Source organism: Aythya marila, assembly GCF_965140915.1.
Source record: "Aythya marila genome assembly, chromosome: 7".
Classification (NCBI taxonomy): domain Eukaryota; kingdom Metazoa; phylum Chordata; class Aves; order Anseriformes; family Anatidae; genus Aythya; species Aythya marila.
Window position 1 is genome coordinate 3,765,901 of NC_139048.1, and position 18,749 is coordinate 3,784,649.

General features: G+C 51.5%; 2 protein-coding genes across 3 annotated transcripts in view; both read left to right on the forward strand.

Annotated features, from left to right (window-relative positions):
* Positions 1-895: 895 nt before the first annotated feature.
* EEF1AKMT2 (EEF1A lysine methyltransferase 2) lies at positions 896-7,818 on the forward strand (the record flags this gene model as incomplete). Of its 2 annotated transcripts, XM_082765387.1 has the most annotated exons (6): positions 896-951; positions 1,191-1,256; positions 1,734-1,848; positions 3,870-3,977; positions 4,881-5,097; positions 5,924-7,817. In XM_082765387.1, the coding sequence occupies 6 exons, from the start codon at positions 896-898 to the stop codon at positions 6,019-6,021; spliced, it is 660 nt and encodes a 219-aa protein (XP_082621513.1). In that variant the 3' UTR covers positions 6,022-7,817. The 2 variants fall into 2 exon arrangements, with proteins under 2 accessions (XP_082621513.1, XP_082621514.1); XM_082765388.1 differs by lacking the exon at positions 896-951 and having other exon boundaries at positions 1,232-1,362; positions 5,924-7,818.
* A 2,934-nt stretch (positions 7,819-10,752) lies between these two features.
* The window catches only part of FAM53B (family with sequence similarity 53 member B), a 30,770-nt gene continuing 22,773 nt past the window's right edge, over positions 10,753-18,749 (forward strand). Inside the window, exon 1 of the mRNA XM_082764801.1 lies at positions 10,753-10,858. The gene's annotated coding sequence lies outside the window, so the exon portion shown is untranslated. The remainder of the gene's footprint in view (positions 10,859-18,749) is intronic.

The window sequence follows — 18,749 nt, forward strand, 5'->3', positions numbered from 1 at the left end:
CAGGGGGACCATCACCTCCCTGTCCCTCCTGGCCACACCATCCCTGACACAACACTATTTTGCACAGTAGTTACGTGCCTCTGGTAGCTGTTGGCTGTGTGGTGGTACAACACAATAAACAGCACAGGAACCAACCAAGAAGAGCTGTGTTTTTTCACTCCTATCAGTTTGCTTTTTCAGTTTCAGCACTCAGCTTTCTAACGCTTTACGCTCCTGTGGGATTCTTCTGGAAAACCCTACGCTCTTTGTGCTTTTCAAAGGAAAAATGTTTGGCCTCTGATTTGCAAGCGGCTTCCCGCTGGCAGCGTCCTGTGATGTTCGGAGCTTCGCAAATATCTGCTGATTTCACCCCAGCCCGGATATTTCCCAGCACAGATCATCTGGCAGCAGGGTGGCCTGTGTACAGTCCCTATTAGTATTGGTTGCAAACAGATTGCAGAATTAAGATCTCTTGGAAAAAGCCCGATGAAAGGAAACACTGGAAAGATGTGCATGAATCAGATTTCCTTTCCCCATCTAGGACATGTAGCGTTTATATTATCAGCCGTAGCTGTTTATAACTTCAGATTCTCTCCCCTAGAGGACCAAAAGAAACGGAACAAGCCTTCCTCTTACACATTGCCCTAATTTGAGGCAATTGATATGGATTAAAATGATGACACTGGGGCTGCTTGGCGCCGTGCTGCTCCCGAGGACAAACCTACTGACGGGACGAAGTCCCACACGGGTAGGATGATAACACAGGGCAGTGAGGAGCCAGCAGCAGGACGAAAAGCTGCCTTGAAAATGGGAAAAAGAGGCAGGGAAGAGCCCCGGGCTGGCGACTTTTCGTGCCCGGCTCCTGGTCCTCCGCTCCGCCAGGGCGGCGGCCGCGGCGGCCCGGCCCGGGGGCGGCATGGCGGGTGGGGGGGGGGCGGCCTTCGGGCCCTCGGCACTGGGCACCAAACCGCAGTGAGTCGCGACAGAGCCGCGATATGAGATGGGATCGGGATGGGAATCGGGATGGGGAAAGCGTCGGGAGCGGGGAGCAGCCGGGGCAGCCCGCGGGGGTGCCCTCCCCGCTGGCAAAGCTTTCGGTTTCGATGTGGAGCGGGCACTTGTGATGCCTCCTTATTTATTTATTTATTTATTTATTTATTTTTCCCCGATTCCTCGGTTTTAATCGCGATTTCTGCTCCTTCCCCGTCTAGCTGGGATGCTGCGTACGAGAGGGAGCTGCGTTTTTTTCAGGACACCGGAGACACCGGGGAAATTTGGTAAATCACTGACCCCACCGGAGCGAGCCCCGGAGCCCCTCGGGTAATGGGGGTGGCAAAAGGGCACCCCACAATTTGGTGAATATTTCTGGGAGATGGCAAAATGGTGAGAAATTTTAATCTTGAAGCCACCCATTCCTCTCCTGCCCGGTTTTGCAGTGTAGATTTATAAGCTGCACTTAGATAACTGGCATTGCACAGAAAGGGAGCTGGGACTGCCCATGTGTTTTAGTGATAAACGTTCATTTTATCATATGTGCTCAGATTTAAGTCTTCATTTTTTATATATTTGGAGGGCTTCACCTTCCAAAGCTGGGGTTTCTGTGCATTGTAAGGCCATTTGATTCGTTTACACTTCAAGCAAATACGGAATATGAGTGATGCCGCTTGCTGCCTGAGAGCTGCAGTAAGAGGAGCTCTGAGGAACCTTCTGTATGGCTGTGCTGTCGTGCTTACCTGAGCCTTTCTTCCTAACAGGTTTGGAGAAGAAAGCATGGTCCGCGTAATCAGATGGCTGGAAAAACAGAAGGTCCCCCATGACAGCCCTGTGCTTGACATTGGAACCGGGAATGGTGTTTTACTGGTGGAAATGGTTGGTATATTGCAAAGTTTGTGTGCTTGGTACAATATCAGTGCTCAGAGCACTGCAGGTTAAGTGCAGTTCTCACAAATGACATTAGAAGTCATGGCCAGCTGTCACTTACGTGAAAGACAAAAAAGCAGGCAGCTTAAACTAAGGCCAGTGTCCTGGGTTTTCCATCAGCACAACACTGGTTCCTGTGCACGAGGTCTTACGTTGCCACTTGGTTTAAGAGGACAAGTGGAAATACTTCAGAGCTGTTGAAAGACCTTACAGAATATTCTAGGACAAGAACAAGTCAGAATTGCAAGTGGCTGCCAGACAGCCTGTGCAACTTAAGATATGTAACTCATTGAACCAGTGCAATTGTTGTTGTTTTTTTTAAAAAAAAAAAACACAACACCAAACTTCTGTGAGCAAAGGGCTTTCACTGCACAAGTGCAGGTGTCTGTCATGCAACACCAGAAACCCAACCACAGTGCGGTGCTGATAACTTTGCAAGTTTCCAAAGCTTTACAAGCTGCCTTCTGCTATTTACCCAGCTTTTCCAGGAAGCAGCAGAAGCGTGCTTGCAAACACCACCTTCAGGACACCACGAGTCCAGTTCCAGCGTGCGGTGCGGTTGTTTTTGACGCTTGACTGAACGATCCCTTCCTGTCCGTAGGGAGTCAGGCCGTACAGGTTTAGCAGCATTTAAGGCTATTTAGCCTTCAACTTTCCTTCTCTGCCCCAGGAGTGAGTGGAAACTCCCTGCAGTGACTCAAGCTCTTCGCTTCCAAACAGAGGAGCTGTTGTGGAAACTGCTCTTCCACCCCCAAGCCTTCAGCGCAGGCATCTCAGGAAGCTTGGGTCGCTCTTGGAGCTCTGGGGAGGAACGTGGGCAGAAGCCTGAGCAATCTGCTGCTCTTCATCAAATGCAAACAACACGGTCTTTGTGTCTAGCTGAAATTAGCCCTCAATTAGGAACAGCTGGCTAGCGCTGCGCTCACACGGACTGAAGGAGGAAGGACTTAAAGAAAAAAAAAAGGAGTTTTCCATGCCATTGAGGTATCAGCCTTTGGAGTAAGTAGACAGGCAGCGTTGTGCTTAACACTAGTTAAATTCCATGTAGTGTTCAAAAAGCCAAACCCAAGCCACCCACCTCCTCCCTCTGCTGTTACTGCCTGCAGCTGGCCCTAAGATCCCAGCCCTTCCTGTTGGGTTTGGGTCCAGCCAGGCCGAGCGGCGCACGGGATGCCAGAGCTGCTGGCTCCAGCTGCTCCGAGCGAGGCGTGGAAACGTGTCACTGCCCCCCTCCCACGTGCCCAGCTCCAGCTGATGCCCGGTGTGCGAGCCCATCTGCTTTGCAAAAGGGTTGCTAGGATCTCATTGCCTGACTCGGACCGCCCGGGTTATCGTTATCTGGTTCAGAGTTAGACTGACAGTCTCTGTGCTCTTCCACGTGCTTCATAACCTGCCTGAAAACTGCTGATACAGAGACCTCGGTGCATGCAAATAATTGCATTCAGATAGACGTTCGCACAAGAAATCAGGAAAAGTAAGTTTTTCGCAGTGGTTTTCTGTACTAATAAAATGTGCTGCATATTTTGGCTCTTGCCGTTTAGGTTATAAACCAAATAATTGCTCAATCTCATATGTTGTGCAAGTGTGAAAGAGGTTTTCTTATTGTGAAGCATCTGGCCTTGGCACATGTTCTCATCGCTGAAAATTCCTCATTTCTAGGTTACTTTTGGTGCAGATAAGAGCCTGTTCCCCACCAGGGTGTTTCTTTTCACAGCTCTGCTCAGTTTTCCACTTGTTGACATAAACCAGCTTTCAGTCAACAATGCTTTTGATGAGGCATCAGGCAGAACGGAGTTACTGCAGTTCGTTCCCTTGGCTGTTCAGCTTTGGTGGTGATAACAGGAATAAAAATGAGTCATTTTTGTCCCCCTGTCATTAAGAGGAGGAGAGGATGGATTGTATGTGGGGAATATACCTGTTGAACACAACATTTGCTAGCACACTGATGAAGATTCTCTGCTTCTGCCTAGGCAAAAAGTGGCTACACTAATCTCACCGGGATCGACTACTCACCTTCTGCAATAAAACTTTCAGAAAAAGTGAGGGAGAAGGAAGGGATGTCTAACATCAAATTACAGGTGAGTGTCGAGAGAAGCTTTATTAAGGAGAGAGAAAGCAATTGACCCCAAGGTTAAACAGCCTGCTTGATATTCAAGTGCACCCAGTGTAATAGAATAATAGAAGACAATAGAATAATGATGTGTTTTGAAATTCATTTGTCTTTTATACCTCATGAGAGAACTCTAACCGAATAAATCTGTACTTCAGAGAAGATTCGTGGTCTATTTGTCGTGTTTGTGACAGTCATCAGGACTAAAAAGACTTCCCTGCTTCTAGCGGGGCGGATAGCCATTTGAGAAGGTCTGTCTTTGAGCTGATACATCCTGAATTTCAGATTTGAGATAGAAAATTAAATCCTGATGTGGAAGAATGCCTACCAGTAGCTGTGCAGCAGGAAGCTTGAGAGGCCCTGCCTGAGCTGACCTGCAGAGATCCCTTCCAGCCTCAGCCACTCCGTGATCCCCTGGCTGCCCTTCGCACTCTCTGCTGTGCTCTGTGCCCCTCCAGCTCTGTACCTGCAGGCTGTCTCTGTTCTTGTACCTCCGTTGTGATCTCGTTGTGGCAGGCACTGTCTTGCCCTCTGTGTTTGCGCAGGGCATAGCCCGCAGTGCGAGGAAGCCAGGGATCAAAGTACAAATGAGGATTTAAAGAAGGAACTTCCAGGTGTGTTAGCTTGAGTTTTAGATGAATAGGTAGAAGTGTGGGCTTTGTAGCAAATAGATTACTATGTTTGTGACACATATAATGTCTGATGTAGAGAAAAAAGAAGCTGATACATAACTGAAAAGCCTTTGGGTTACCCTTTCCTAAGCAAACCTATCCTCAGGTTTGAGGCTTTTTATTTTAAAGCATTGGTTTGCATTAAAAATTCAGGAGCTCTTCAGTAGAGATCATTTCACAGTTGCAGACTTCTGGTTTAGGTGGAAGACTTCCTGGCTCCGTCAGCAGATCTGTCAGGATTTCAGATCTGTATTGACAAGGGGACTTTTGATGCCATAAGCCTTAACCCTGACAACGCGGTCGGGAAGAGGAAGCAGTACGTGAGATCTCTGCGCAACGCGTTGAAGCCAGAGGGCTTTTTCCTCATAACGTCCTGCAACTGGACCAAGGAGGAGCTGTTGGAGGAGTTCAGAGAAGGTAAGCACTTGAACAGATCCATCTGCCAGTTTGTGGTTGTTCAGGGATGCACCAGGTAAATTTTAATGTCTGCCTTAACATATTTACTGAATTAGATGAGGATAAGACAAGGTGGTAATAAGAAAAGCTGGTAAATGCCTTCGCCTATCCTCAATATGTTTTCTTCAATAATTCCAGCTTCTACATTTGCCAATCTGTCCAGGGAGCACAGGTTTTTTATACCCTGGAGAACAAGGATTTCAGCCTAGTTCCATGGGAAAGGACAGAATTCTGTACCCATGTGAATTTCAGTTTATGTTTTTTTTCTCTTTTGGCTCTTTATTTAGACAGATCTGGTTCACCCATCCAACTGATTCTGAAATTACCCATATTTAGGGGAACTGGCAAGTCTGTGACTGTGACCTTTTATGGCACCCCCTCAGTCACCTTTCTGATCCTCTCTGGATTTTTATTTTTTTTTAATTAACTAATTAATTTATTTATTTTTATATGCTGGTTAGCTCCTGGATCTCATGCCTGAGGCTTGAAACTCCAGGACTGTGGATCTAAAACAAACCATCCCTCCTGGGGAACTAAAATTACTGGCAAGCAACCATCTTTTCTGCCATTAATTTGTGCGATTCGGCCATCTAAGGTTTTTATTACCCATGGAAGGTTTTCAGCTGCGTAGAGCAGCGGTGCAGTGTAACAATACAGTCCTATAAACTCGCAGAGTAACTGCCTTGCAAGTTTTCCAGACAAATAAAGAATGGTTCGCAAAGGGTTATCCAAGAGGAGAATGAAACGACTTCCTTCTTACAAAAGCATTTTAATTTCTGTCTGGCAGGATTTGAAATTCTGGAGGAGCTGCCAACACCCAAGTTCTGCTTTGGAGGAAGAATTGGAAACAGCGTAACAGCATTGGTTTTCCAACGAAAAGAGTGAGGCCATCCATCTCAGGCAAATTAGATTAGCTGAGAAAAGCCTGAACTTTAAAGCAAACCTGACAAAAAACCTCAGACACGTGTGTAAATAAATGTTATTTGAGTACACAGTAAAATACTATGTATGGAACTCTAAGGGGCTATAAAACATTGCCCTAGGAACGTTTCAGCTTTGCATAACTTGCCTGTAAATTCTGTCCTTGCTACAACCTCGCTTGTTTTAGGGAAGCTGCGAGTTTGTGAGAGACAAATAAGGCGTGCCAAATCTGAAGACCAACATAGCCACACGATGTTTGCATTTGGAACATAAAGGTCAGCTAGTGTTTCATTTCAGTATTGGTTCAGTAACCAATAGCAAAGGTATTCCACAAAGTACAGATCTCGTTCCTCTGTTGTGGTGTAATTGGGAACAAACTCTTCAGATGTAGGTGCTGGACCTTTTTTTCTTAGGAAAACATGAATATAACTGTCAAAGAGGGAACTGAATATAGAAGCTCTATCTTGTGCAAAAAGAAGGACCAGCCAGTGCTTTAAATTCAGAATTTTGGAAGTTCTCAGACTCAGCACAGTTCTGTCTCCACCAATTCTTTTCCCATAGAGGCACACCATTGAGTGTTTTTAAAACTCTCTCTTGCAGGAATGTCTGCCTGCTTTGTCAGTTATTTCCACTGATTCCATAAATATATAAAGATGCGATGTTCTAATCTCACTCGCCTGTGACATGTGCCTCTTTCATTGTTAATTTGCCATACAAAAATGTCTTAAAAGCCAACAATGGCAGTATGGGAAGCAAGGACATGCGACCTGGGAGGAGTATAGGGGTGCCGTCGGGGTGTGCAGGGACGGGATCAGGAAAACCATGGCACAGATGGAACTGATCTAGTGGGAGCTGTCCCTGCCCGTGACAGGGGGCTGGAATGACATTGTCTTACAGGTCCTTTCCAACCCAAACCATTCTAAGTTTCTGTGATATGATTCTATGATTTTAGTTATACAAATACAAAAGAATTCAAAGCATAACTATACATTCTGTTTTTTTTTTTTTTTTTTTTAAACTTGTGCTATGATCCTTTTTTAATTTATTTGCCTAATAAAGGCAAATTTTTTCTGTTATTTTATATTTTCAATGTTTTTATATTTTCAGAATAGTCCTATTGCCTAAAAGAAAGGGAAGTACAAATTCTTTTTGCCTTGACGCACACGTTTGCCAGGTGACAATAACCTTGTTCTTTCCAGCATCGGGGAGGTCCCATTAGGAGGCTGGTTGTGTTTCACAGACTAGGTCATGTTTGCGTATCAGAGGAATGCTTCTCCTCATTGCCAGCCCAAGCAAGGTTCAGATCTTTAAAGGTCAAGAAATACTTCCAGTACTTCTGGATAGAAAAAAAGAAAAACTTCTAGATAGAAAATAAATATTTCTAGATAGAAAACAAGGCAAAAAAAAAAAAAAAGATTTGCACGGTGTAGGTCTTCTCTCCATGATCCACCTGGTGATGCCTCCAAGGTAAGAATCCTGAATTCTACATTGTTTTTCTAACTGGAATACACTGATTGCGTTAGAACAATGGTCAAAGAGCATTGGGAAGGAAGTTTAGTCCCAGGTAAATAGCTCTTTGCATGTTTGGACAGGCTGGTGTTCCCAACTTGAGTGCCAAAACCACGTCTTGTCAAGTTACCATTTGGGTAGCTATCTACCCAACAGGACCGCTATGGAAAATGTAAGTGGTAATTCAGGCACAGAATATTTTTGATGAAGTAGCACAAGGGATTCAAAATGCACTACTGAAACCAACTTCAAGAAAAAAAAGACTGACATTCCTGTAGCAAATTTGGCGTCAGGTGTAGTTAATGCAAGCCAATATTAATCAGCAAGTATTCTATCAGGATGTGTTTGGGGCATCTGTTTTATTCCCATCTGTAATCTTTGGTAACGAAGGCATGGTATGGATTGAAGATGAACTGAAGGTTGTCATGGATTTCCTTTTAATCAATTTAGAGGAATTAACTGTAGATCCATACTCTATGAGTTACGCAGGGTTCAGGGCAAGTATTGCTTTCTTTTCTTTATAGGTTAGATAATTATTAGATTTTGTTCACTAGGTAATATTTTTATGTCACTTTTAAAGATAAAAATTAGCTTCCTAATATAGTTAAGCAGAAATTCTAGCATCAGATACATGGAAATACGTCAACCACTTTCTATTAGTAATTTTAGCCGGGCATTTGAAAGCAATTCATAGTCATGGTAGTAATAAATGGTCATTCAGCATTTTCTCTTGCTATTATAGAGCTGTTTTTCAGTTGTTCTGGACAACTGTTGTATTTCTTTACGTAATTATTTCCACCTAAAGGAATACATTTTCTACCAGGGAAGCTTCTTAGTGGTGGGGAAAGGCTGGGAACCCGTCTCCTCTTCCAGCCCACAATTTGCCTACCTCATTATTTAGCATGAATTATTGAGGGCTTCCACTTTGCAAAGCATTTTCCTCCTGCTCCCAGGCTATGTGTAGGCAGCAAGCCTTCAGGGGTGGCACGTGGTTCCTCTGCTTTCCCTTTGGGATTACGGGATCCAGCCGTAAGGAGGAGGTGCACCAGCTAATGCTAAAATATTATCTAAAATATTATCCTGCTGCCCCAAGGTGTCACAGGCCTATTGCAGGAGCCTCGTTGGCTTCACATTATTCTTGCTTTAAGGCAGAATTCATGTGCCTGTCTACTGCTGAGGTCTTCACTAAAGTATTCTAGTATATAGGTATGATCACGTTTATGGTTTTTGGTGAAAAACCTTTCAAAAGAGTCAGAGAAATAAGCAGAGAGTTAGGAGCAGGGAGGCTTTGCCTGTGGTTTGGGGAGTTTTAAGGTGGTTTGTAAGGTGGGTGCCTCCGTGAACGCAGTGAAGTCAGGAGGATGGATTTGAGTACCTAAATCCTAACATTTGGTGCAGCTCTGCCCCTAATTCCTGGCTCCTGCTACCTGCTATTGCCAAGCAAGTGGCTTTTATAGGTTATTTCATGAGGAATTTATTGGGAGAGTCCTTTGCCTTTGTGGGGCTTGTCCTGCTGAGCGGGCTGGGAGCATTTCACCCAGAGAAGAGCAGACTGCTGGATTTTTATGGGTTCTGCCAGGGAAGTGAACTGTCAGGATGAAATATCTGGCAGAGGAGACCGAGTGAAATTAATGAAATAAGCATTGATTCAAGGAGCCAGACCTAGGGGAGCTCTTACACATGGGATCCTGCTAAGGCGTAGGGTAAGTGGGTTCTCAAGACAAAAAGCCTTTGCATTTCCAGCGTCACGGCACTTCCTTGAAGTAAATACTCCTCCCATAATCGTGTTTGTAGAAATTTAACAGTGAGAAATGCCAGACGTGGAAACTGCGACACAACGAAGACAGAAAGTCGGAAGGAAGGATACCATTCCCTCTCTCCTTGCCTTCCCTCTCGGTGACCAAGCTGGTATCGGTACTGAATTACGCTCATTTAATGGTCACTGCTCCCTGCGGGGTGGAGATGGCCAGCTGCAGAGCTCTGTGGGTTGCTGCAGCACAATTTCCAAGCAGCAGCAGGCAGAGCACCAGCAAGTGCAGGAGCCCGGCCTGGAAAGCCAGAGCCAACCAACGCCAGTGGGAGAACAGCACCGAGCCTCGGCACAGCCGCTCAAACAGCCAAGTGCTCGTGGACAATGTTGTATGACAGGCAGAAGAACCCGGATTTATTTATTTGTGGGAAGAATTGGTGTTTATTGATTCGAAGCGTTGATAGGGTCGTGAGCGGAGACCTCCATGAGCAGCACGGACATGCAGGCACACACACGTTGTTGTGTGTGTGCACAAGTTACTTGGGGAATAAAAGAGGGAGTTTTAGGGTTGCTGCAAATCCCCCCACGTGCCCCATGTGGTAGGAACCCCCCTCTGAACAACAGCGCCGTCTGCATGTATTTAGGGTGCCAGTCTCCTTGCTCAGGCTAGAAGATCCCGATCACCTCACAGAGCCGTGCTTGCTCCCTGGGTACGGGATGCTTGCTAAAAGCCTCCTGCTCGCCAATATTTTTGTTCTCGGACTTCCAAGACATCTCCTGAACCCAGGGCATGGCTCCTGCAGGCGGCCTCCACCCAGCTTTAGCAGCAGGAGCCTGATCCAAAAGCCTCTTCGTGTCGCCACCGCTTCGTCCTGCTCCTGATGGGTGATGTGTGAGCCGAGCTGCCAGCCACCTGCATTCAGGGAAGCTTCTCCCTTCTTTTCTGCTTCTTCTGCTTCTTTTCCTTTCCTCTTTGCTGTCTGTGGTGCCGGGCTCCACAGCCAGCGCCAGGCTCCCTCCGCACACCCTGTGCGCCACCAGGGATGGAGGGAGGGCCGATGAACCAAACCAAGCCAAACCAAGCCAAATTGAGCCAAAATAAGCCAAATTGAGCCAAATTGAGCCAGGCCAAGCCGTGCAGCAGGGTACTGATGGCCGCAGCCCTGCGCTGTCCAGCGCCTGGCCCCGAGGAGGAGCAGCACCAGCAGGAGGCAGCCTCGGCCTCCTTTGGGGCCCCGGGGACCGGTGTCGGGCTCTGGGGAGCTCCGAGGAGCTCGGGGGGCTCCGGGGGGCTCGGGGGGGCTGCGGGGAACCGGCCCCGAGCTGTGCCCGCAGCCCCCGGGGGGGGGGGACCCGCAGCCGGGCTCCAGCGGCCGGGGGGGACCCCGCAAGGTGCGGGCCGGGCCCGGCTCAGGAAGTGACAAGCGCATTTCCTCCCTCCTCCTCCTCCTCCTCTTCCTCCTCCTCCTCCTCCTCCTCCTCCTCCTCCTCTTCGTCTCCCCGGCAGGAGGGAGCGCGGCTCGCAGCGGCCCCGCCGCCACGGTAAGAGCCGGGCCGGGGGGCGCACAAAGGGAGGAGGAGGGGGGGGACACATTGGGGGGACATTAGGGGGACATTAGGGGATATTAGGGGACAGGGGAGGATATGGGGGGACATAGGGGGACAGGGGGGACCCTGCCCGTTGCCTCAGTCCCCGGGGAGGGCGGGCACGGCGCTGGGGATGCGCAGGGGGAGCCCCTCGGAAGCCCCCCCATGTGTAGGGCCGGCTTCTCCGGCTCCCCACGCCAGCCTCGGGTAATTAATTCGGGTTGCTGATCAGCCTCATTAACCCCCCCGCCCTCCCCATCATGTATATCCCCTCTGGTGGGGGTGGCAGAGCTCCGGGACCCCCTCTCTGCCACCCCAGAGCCCCCCCTGCTTTGGCACCCCCAGACCCCTTGAGCTGTTTGGGGTCTGGGGTCGCACATCCTACAGCCCCACAGCCCCGTCCCCATTGCTGGGCAGCCCCAGAGGGGCTCAGCCCTCCACCAGGAGCCGAGCAGCCCCCCAACACCGGTGACCCCCTAGCCAAAAGGGCTGCGTGGCCCCCAGCGATGGCAGCATGGATTTTCAGGGCATAAAACCCCCCCCGGGCACCTCCTGGGCACCGCAGGCTCCGAGCATCCCCGCTGCGGATCCTCCTTGCCCACCCAGGCCCCGCTCGGTGTCCCCAGCGGGTCTCGGAGGCAGCCAAATGTCCCTGGCGTCACGCACGGTCCCCTCGTCCTGCCCGGGACACACGGAGGAAGACGACGAGGAGAAAAAGCAGCGAGAGGAATCCAGCCGAAGCCGTCAGCCCTGGGACTGTGCCCTTCTCGCCTCCCCGGAGGGCTGGGGAGGTGTCACGCTGCGGTGCCCATTTACCCACTTTTTGCCTTAAATCGCCGCGTCCAAGCTCGGTGCTTGCAGGATCGAGGCAGGGAGGGCGGCTCGGGGAGTGCTGCGTGCGGCCGAGAGCTCGGCGAGCGGCTCCGGCTCCCGCTGGAGGATGATCGGCGAGAGCTCAGCCTGCCCCATCCAAAACTTCTCCTTCACGTGTGGGAGCGGGGTGAATCAGCACCAAGCATAAACCCAGTGCTGCAGGCAGGATCCGGGATTTTATACCTGGAGATCCAGCAGGCTGCCAGGCAGATCCGGCACCGACTTAGGCTGGCTTTCGAGTGCGGATGCATGAATTGATGAATACGTGCGTGTAAATATGCACGCATGCAAATAGGCGAACGTATCCCAGCAGAAAGCCCCAAATCTGCCGCGGTTCATTACGGGCAATTAATTCTTTCGAGTCGCAGAGGCTTGGTTCGCTTGCAGCAGGCGTGTTGGCAGAGTGAGGCGCGCGGCGTTGTGCCCAAAGCCCCGCGTTTCGGCGCAGAACCCGCGCTGGGGGTGCACGGAGGAGGTGACAGAGGAGGGAGAAGAGGGTTTGCACAGTTTGTTTTGGGGCTGCCGGTCCACTTCTGATTTCCCAAGTGCCAGCTGAGTGGCTTGGGGCTGTTTTATTTGTCTGTCTTGTAATGCTCGCAGCCCTTTGAGCTCACCCGGCCACTCTTGTGGGGTGCACGGAGTTGCTCCTGCCCCACTCCTTGGCCAAGCTGTCTGTGGCTGAGTTAATTACATTTCTTTTTGCTCCTTTCCCTCCCGAAAGAGTGGAGGAAGAGGAAGCCAGCCTGCCGGCGTGGGGAAGCAGCAGGCAAACAGCTGGGAGGCTGCGCCTGCCGGGGATCCCACGTGCCTGCTGTGATACTGCGGGTTGGGGGCAGCAGTCGCTGCTTTTTGGGTGTTTGTGGCACCGACATCCCCTCCTCATGCTAAATTTAAAACAAGTGGGTGAAGAAAAGGGGGTTTTCTGCCCCTCGGCACATATAGCCCTTTGCTCGCCAGGATGCGGCACCGAGGCTGGGCCTCCTCGGGGTGGCATCCCACCGAGCAGGAGGAAGAGGGACGTGAGGAGGGGATCCAGGGGCTGGAGGCTTCAGGGGGAAAAGCCGCAGGGTTTTTTCCCCTTGCCAGCGTGCTCACAGCGCTGCAGATGGCTTGGCACCCAGTGGGAGGGGAGCGGTCATGCCCCGTCCCGCCGCGGAGCTCGAGGAAGGCCGAGCAGGATGCCGTCGGTGCCAGCTGAAATAAAACCAGGTTTGCATTTCCATTTACTGCTGGAGTATTATTATTTTTTTTTTCTCTCGTCTCAGGGCTGAAGAAATCAGGGCTTTTACAGGTGCCAGGCTGCAGCGGGGCTCTTCCCACCCCGCTTTTTTGGGGCAGCTGACCCCAAAAAAGCTGTGCCCACGCTGGCAGCAGCTTGGAGAGGGGGAGCCACGAGCGTGCGTGCGGCGGCGGCGGGGAAATGTTCCCCGCTCCGGCCCTCGGGGAGCCGCTGGAGGAGCCAAAGCTACCCGAGGTGTGGGCTGTACGTGCTGCTGACACCTTACGGGAACGGGGAGTGCGGTAGAGCAACAGATCGGGTGTTGTTCCAGCTCCGTGAGCGTCTCCCGGAGACATTAAAAGCACCGGCTGCAACCTAAGGCCCAGCTCTCCGTGAATGGCTCCGTGGAGACGCTGCCGAGCGTGCTCAGGTGCTGCTGGGCTCTGACTGAAACGGGGAAACACCACGAGCGGGCGTTCGCTTCGAGTTCTCCCTCCAAGGGAAGGATTTCTTTGGAGGGAAGGGGAAGCATCCTGTGCTGTTTCCCATCGTCAAACAAAACCATCCTGCCCACACCTCGGTGCTGAGCGATGCTGGCCTCCCCCTGCTGCCCAGGGGTCCCAAACCTTGGGGGTCCCTGCGCCGTGCGGGGCTCTCCGGCTGTCCCCGTGGCGGTGCCCCCGCTGCCCTGGCTTTGCCGTGCAGGACGTGCCTCTCGTAGGGACCAGGAGCTCTGCAGCCCCGCTCGCCCTGGCCGTGAGCAAGCCTACTCAGAGGTAGGTATCGAGGTGGGCTTTCATCCTGTCTGATACCAGCTGTGCTTGGGGAGTGGCTCTGTAAAAATGGCACGGGGGGGACGCCGCTCAGCACCTCTGTCCCAGCCGTGTGGGCTGTACAGGGGCAAACGGCACGGGGAGGGAACAAGAAGGGCTTTTTGTGCCTGTTTACCCGAGCAGCTTGCTGCGAGCGGTAATTAAAAGTAAACCTGGGCTCCGCTGGCTGGCTCAGCACCCCTGGTTGTTAAGGTGAAGCAGCCAAAGCAATCCTCAATTCAGCAATTCCTCGACTTTCGGGAGCGTGGCCAACACTCACAGCGTCTCCCAGCCCGTTGCACATTCTTGTAATAAAGCTCACGATTGGGAAAAGAAAATCCAATGGGAGAGGTGAGCTGGTTCTTTGGGCCTGTGAAGGCTCCTGCTTCAGCTGCCCTTCTGCAGAGGCCACCTCTGTCCAGCCCCCTGGGCTTGCTCAAAATTAGCCCCAACCCCCGAGGAAGGCGTTAGGCAGCGGCTGTGGGTTTGCCCCAAGAGGCCGTGCCATCTTTACAGCCATTTTTGGGGTTAAAAGCATCCTTTAGGGTACATCCAAGTGGCCCACGTGGCGCCGTGCAGGGCTGTGCCAGCTGGGGCCTGTCCCTCTGAAGGCATTTCGCTGGTCCCCTCCCCAAAATTTCCGTGCCACGCGGTGCTGAAGAGCCTGCGTGCAGGAGTTGGCCCTTTGGGGTTTTGCATGAGGTCTCGTCCGGTTGCCACCTCTCTCCCCAAGCCCCCCAGCCCCCCGTTTTGCAGCTCTCCCCTGCGGGTCGCTGTGGCAGTGAGTAATTCTGCTCTCTTTTTTCCTTCGCAGCCGCCGGGGAGGAGGAGGCGAAGTCGCCGCGACGGCGCTTTGGTGGAGCTGAGATGCTGAGGCCAGGCCCCGCCACCCCGTCCTTCCTCTGCGTTTGTAAGGGAGTCTTTCCCCTGCCACTCCTACCCCGTAAGAGCAGGGGGGCAATAAAACTCGTGGTTCCTTACTCAACGAGATGTTTAATTGTCATTAATCGCTTCTGTTTTTTCGGTGGGATCACACATGGGGCTGCGATCCCAGCTCCGTTTGGGACTTGGGGCTCCCCCCGTCGGGTATTTGGGTTCCTGGCTTTGGGCTCCGGCCGCTCTGTTTTTTTTATTCACTCAGCAATTCGTTCGTGGCTGTGGGCAGCACCTGGCACGGCCGTGGCTCTTCGTTGTGCGCGCCCGCTCGGGCCAGGGTGGATTTGCTGCTCGTGGTGAGCCCTGGGCTCTGGCAGTGAGCTGCTGATCATAAGCACAGAGATCATGTGGATCACGGATCCATGAAGATCTACCAAGCTCCTGACACCCTAAACACCACCAATTTCTGCTTCCCCCTCTGGTGATTAGAAACTTGGAGGGCAGGCGAGTCTTTTACCTATTAATTAATGGTGAACGCGCATCGTTGTCTCGTTAATCCTAAAAAAGACGGGTCTGGGTACAGGCAGCCGGCAGAGGAAGGCTGCTTGTGCTCCTGCGTTTGCTGTTTTCTGCTGTTTTGGACACGTGGGTGAGGACTGGGGTCCCTGGAGCTGGTGAAGACCCCGCTGAGCCAGGGGCATGGGGCGAGGCAGGGGAATGCTGCTGCCTCTTCGCTCCAGGGCTGGGGAACCCGGGGCAGCTTGTTGCTCAGGTGGTTTTTGGAGAGCAAAGACTGATTGTCAGGTCCTGAATGGGATCTTTCGCGTTTATTGGATGTTTTCACCTTGTAAATAAAAATATTTACTGGTGATGTGGAGGAGTGAGAAGCTGGACAGGATGTTTTAGGGAAGGGGAGCGAACTGCCCAGAGCTGAGCCCCTCCAGCCTTGCTGCAGGAGTCAAGGCACTGCCCAAGTGAGGAGATGAGCCCAAACTTGGCTCTGTGGAAATGCCAGGCTACAAGGATTTTTTCTGAATTTGTGACACAATAAATGTACAAGTTGAAAATGTACCTGCTGCTGTTATTTAACTGTACCTCTGGGTATTATTTAAAGCAGGCTGAGGCAGACTGCGCGATAGGGAGATTCAGCATAACCCCAAAATACCTTAACTGAATGGTGTTCTGGGGACAGAGGACAGTCAGCTCCACCGAGTGAAGAGTTTTTATTATATGGACACCATCCAGTGACTGGGGAAAACATAACTATTTATAGATTTAATTCTGCCCTTTAAAATGTACCTGTTGTCCCATGGAAACCTTCTGCAGGGTTGTTGGTTCTGCTCTGTAAAAAGCCCTAAAACATTTTCTGACTGCAGGAAGCTGTGTGGGCTCTCCCCAAACTCCTGTAAGTCACTGCCAGACCCGGGGCGTTGCAGAGAGGATTTGCCCGCTGCCTTGTGCTGGCACCCCAGGTTTTGTCTCAGCTGCTTTGTAGAGATAAATTCCTGTGTGCAGCGGGAGGGGAGCTGGAGGCTGACTGGTGCGAGTGGGAAGGTGTGAGCGTGCCGGAGGTGTGCTCAGAGTCTGGCCTGGAGGGACCAGGTTGGCTTCTTCAGACGTGTGGGTCTAAAAACGCATTCAATGAAAGCGTAACATGGATGTAAAGTCCAATTAGGTGGATCGCGGGACTCTATATCCTTAAGCAAAACTTAGAAGTGCTGGTTTATTCCTTTCCCACTGTAATTTGTTTCCGAAGACCAGCGTTCAGGTGCTGTGATGCTGCCCATGAATCAGAGCCGAGGGAAACCTCGTTCCCTCTCTGCAGCTGCAGAGGTCTCAGAGGCTCCCACTTGGTCCTTATTTTTTCCCCATGGTAAAAGCGCCCTTTGCTAACATTTTACGATTTCCCCACACATGTCCTGCTCATGGATATTCCATCCAGTTGGTTATTTGGGGCTGTTTGGGGGGAAATCGGTGCCTTTCCCCCCCGGCAGCTCCCAGCCTGTGTCATCCCCATGGCCGTGGCCCAAGTCTAAACTTAACCTTGGCTGAAGGCTGAAGATAGTCCCTTTATCTGATGGCAAACGAGGAAATACATTTCTTAAAATAATTAATGGTCCCTGAAGAGTATCTTTTTATTAGCATCCGTGTGTGTGAAAGCTGCTGCTCTATAAATACGCGGCGGTTTCCTGCTCACAGCACAGCGCTGACAGGGACACCATCCCGAACGGGGTGCCGCCCCTCAGAGCTCCAAAATCCCATTTCAGTGGAAATTTCTGCCTTTTTTAAAAATTATAATTACCGTTTATTGTCGGAGGGTGCTTAAAAAGCCCTGCTGAACAGTGGTGAAAAAAGAGCCCATGCCTGGAGGCATGTCCTGATGGTGGTGGGGTGGCGGGACTGCTGCTGGGGGGTGCTGGTGGGACCACTGCTGGTGGGACTGCTCCTCTTGGGCTACTGGTGGGCTACTGGTGGGCTACTGGTGGTGATATTCCTGGTGGAGATGCTGTGGGCCTGGCGCCGCTGTGGGAGCTGCTGCCTGGGCTTGCCACCGCGCCTGGGTGTGCATAGCAGTCTGCTGCAGCAGCATTAATCATTACCTTGGGGAAAGATAATTATTTGTGGAGAAATCGTAGCCCGTTAACGAGGAGCCGTGCTTAACTGCTTCCCTGCTGCTGGGAGCACTCGTTTGAGCCCCGATTCCACTGTGGCCACCTTGCCACCTTGCTCCGAAGCACCTCAAGGCCGGTGCAGGCCCTGCCTCAGGTCCAGCAGCAGAGGTGGCCAGAAATGGCCCCAAAAAGCTTGAGGCAGAGGTGGGGATGAGCCTTGGCTGTGGCTCAGCTGCTGGTGCCATCCCTGGGGACAGTCCTGGTGGTCCCAAGGAAGAGATGGGCCTGCAGAGATGGGGCCATGGGGCACCATGAAGACCATAGCGATCTTGCTGTGAAACACCAGAGTTTTGGCAGCGAGTCTACCTCTACCACCAGAGTTGCTTATTCTGTCCCCTGTGCTGCTATTTCCATGTTTCCTTGCTGCCAGGCACCTCTGATGTGTCCTCATCTGTCCCCTGCTACGTGCCAGCCTTGACAGCCCTTTTTGGAGGGCTTGTGTTTGCTCCCAGCCTGCACAGCCCCAAGCCTGGGGGTCTGTTACCCTACAAGAAGCCAAGGCCATGCCAGGTGCCACCTGGAACGATAAATCCTTGAAACCTGCATGGATTCCCCATCCCGGCCCTGCACTCGGGGTGAACTTTGTCCTCAGGAGCCCAGAGGAGGTGGCTGCTCCCCACCAGCCAGCTGGCCTTGAAATGAGCTGCTCCTAACAGCGGCGCGACCTCCAATCCAAGTGAACGTGGAAAAAGATGAATTTACGAGCTGTAAAGAGGGGATCCGTATCAGCTTGTAAGGAGGTTTAACGCCCAGCAGCGTGTTCTCAAGTTTTGTCCTTAAACGCGGCGACTTGCTTTTGACTGCGTGGCCCCAGATGAGTGCTTCCTGCTCTTCGGATCACGCAAATGCTGGTTTTGTTTGTTTGCGTTGACTGCAAGGCAACAAAACAGGGAAACAGGATTAGAGGGGCGATTTGGGAAAAAAAAAACACTGATTTCTCTAATCAGATTTGAGTTGCAAGCTGGCTGCTTCTGCAGGGGGGTCAATGCGGGGAGAGGATACTGGGAGGCGAGGCAGGGCCCAGTGCTCACAGCCAAGGCTGGGCAGTGCCATGTGAGCACTGCCTGCATTTTACGATATTTAGGAATTGGGCTCCTCGTTGTGAAGCCCCAACTTAGCTTTTACTGCCTAAAGCTGCCAAGGAGATAAGGGAGGATCAGGGGACACTGTGTGGCCCTCAGGAGGACGGGCAGGGAGCCCTCTCCTTCCTTGCAGGCAGCTCCGTGCCTTGTTCCGTCGCCAAAAGGCTCCTCGTGGGCCAGGAACCAGGGAGATATTGGGGTGGCATGGGACATCCGAGGGGTTTCCCAAAGATAACGATGTGGAAATGTTTTTTTTTTTCTGCTGGAAATCTGCTCTTGGTCGCTCTGCAGGCAAGGGCTTCTGTGGGATTG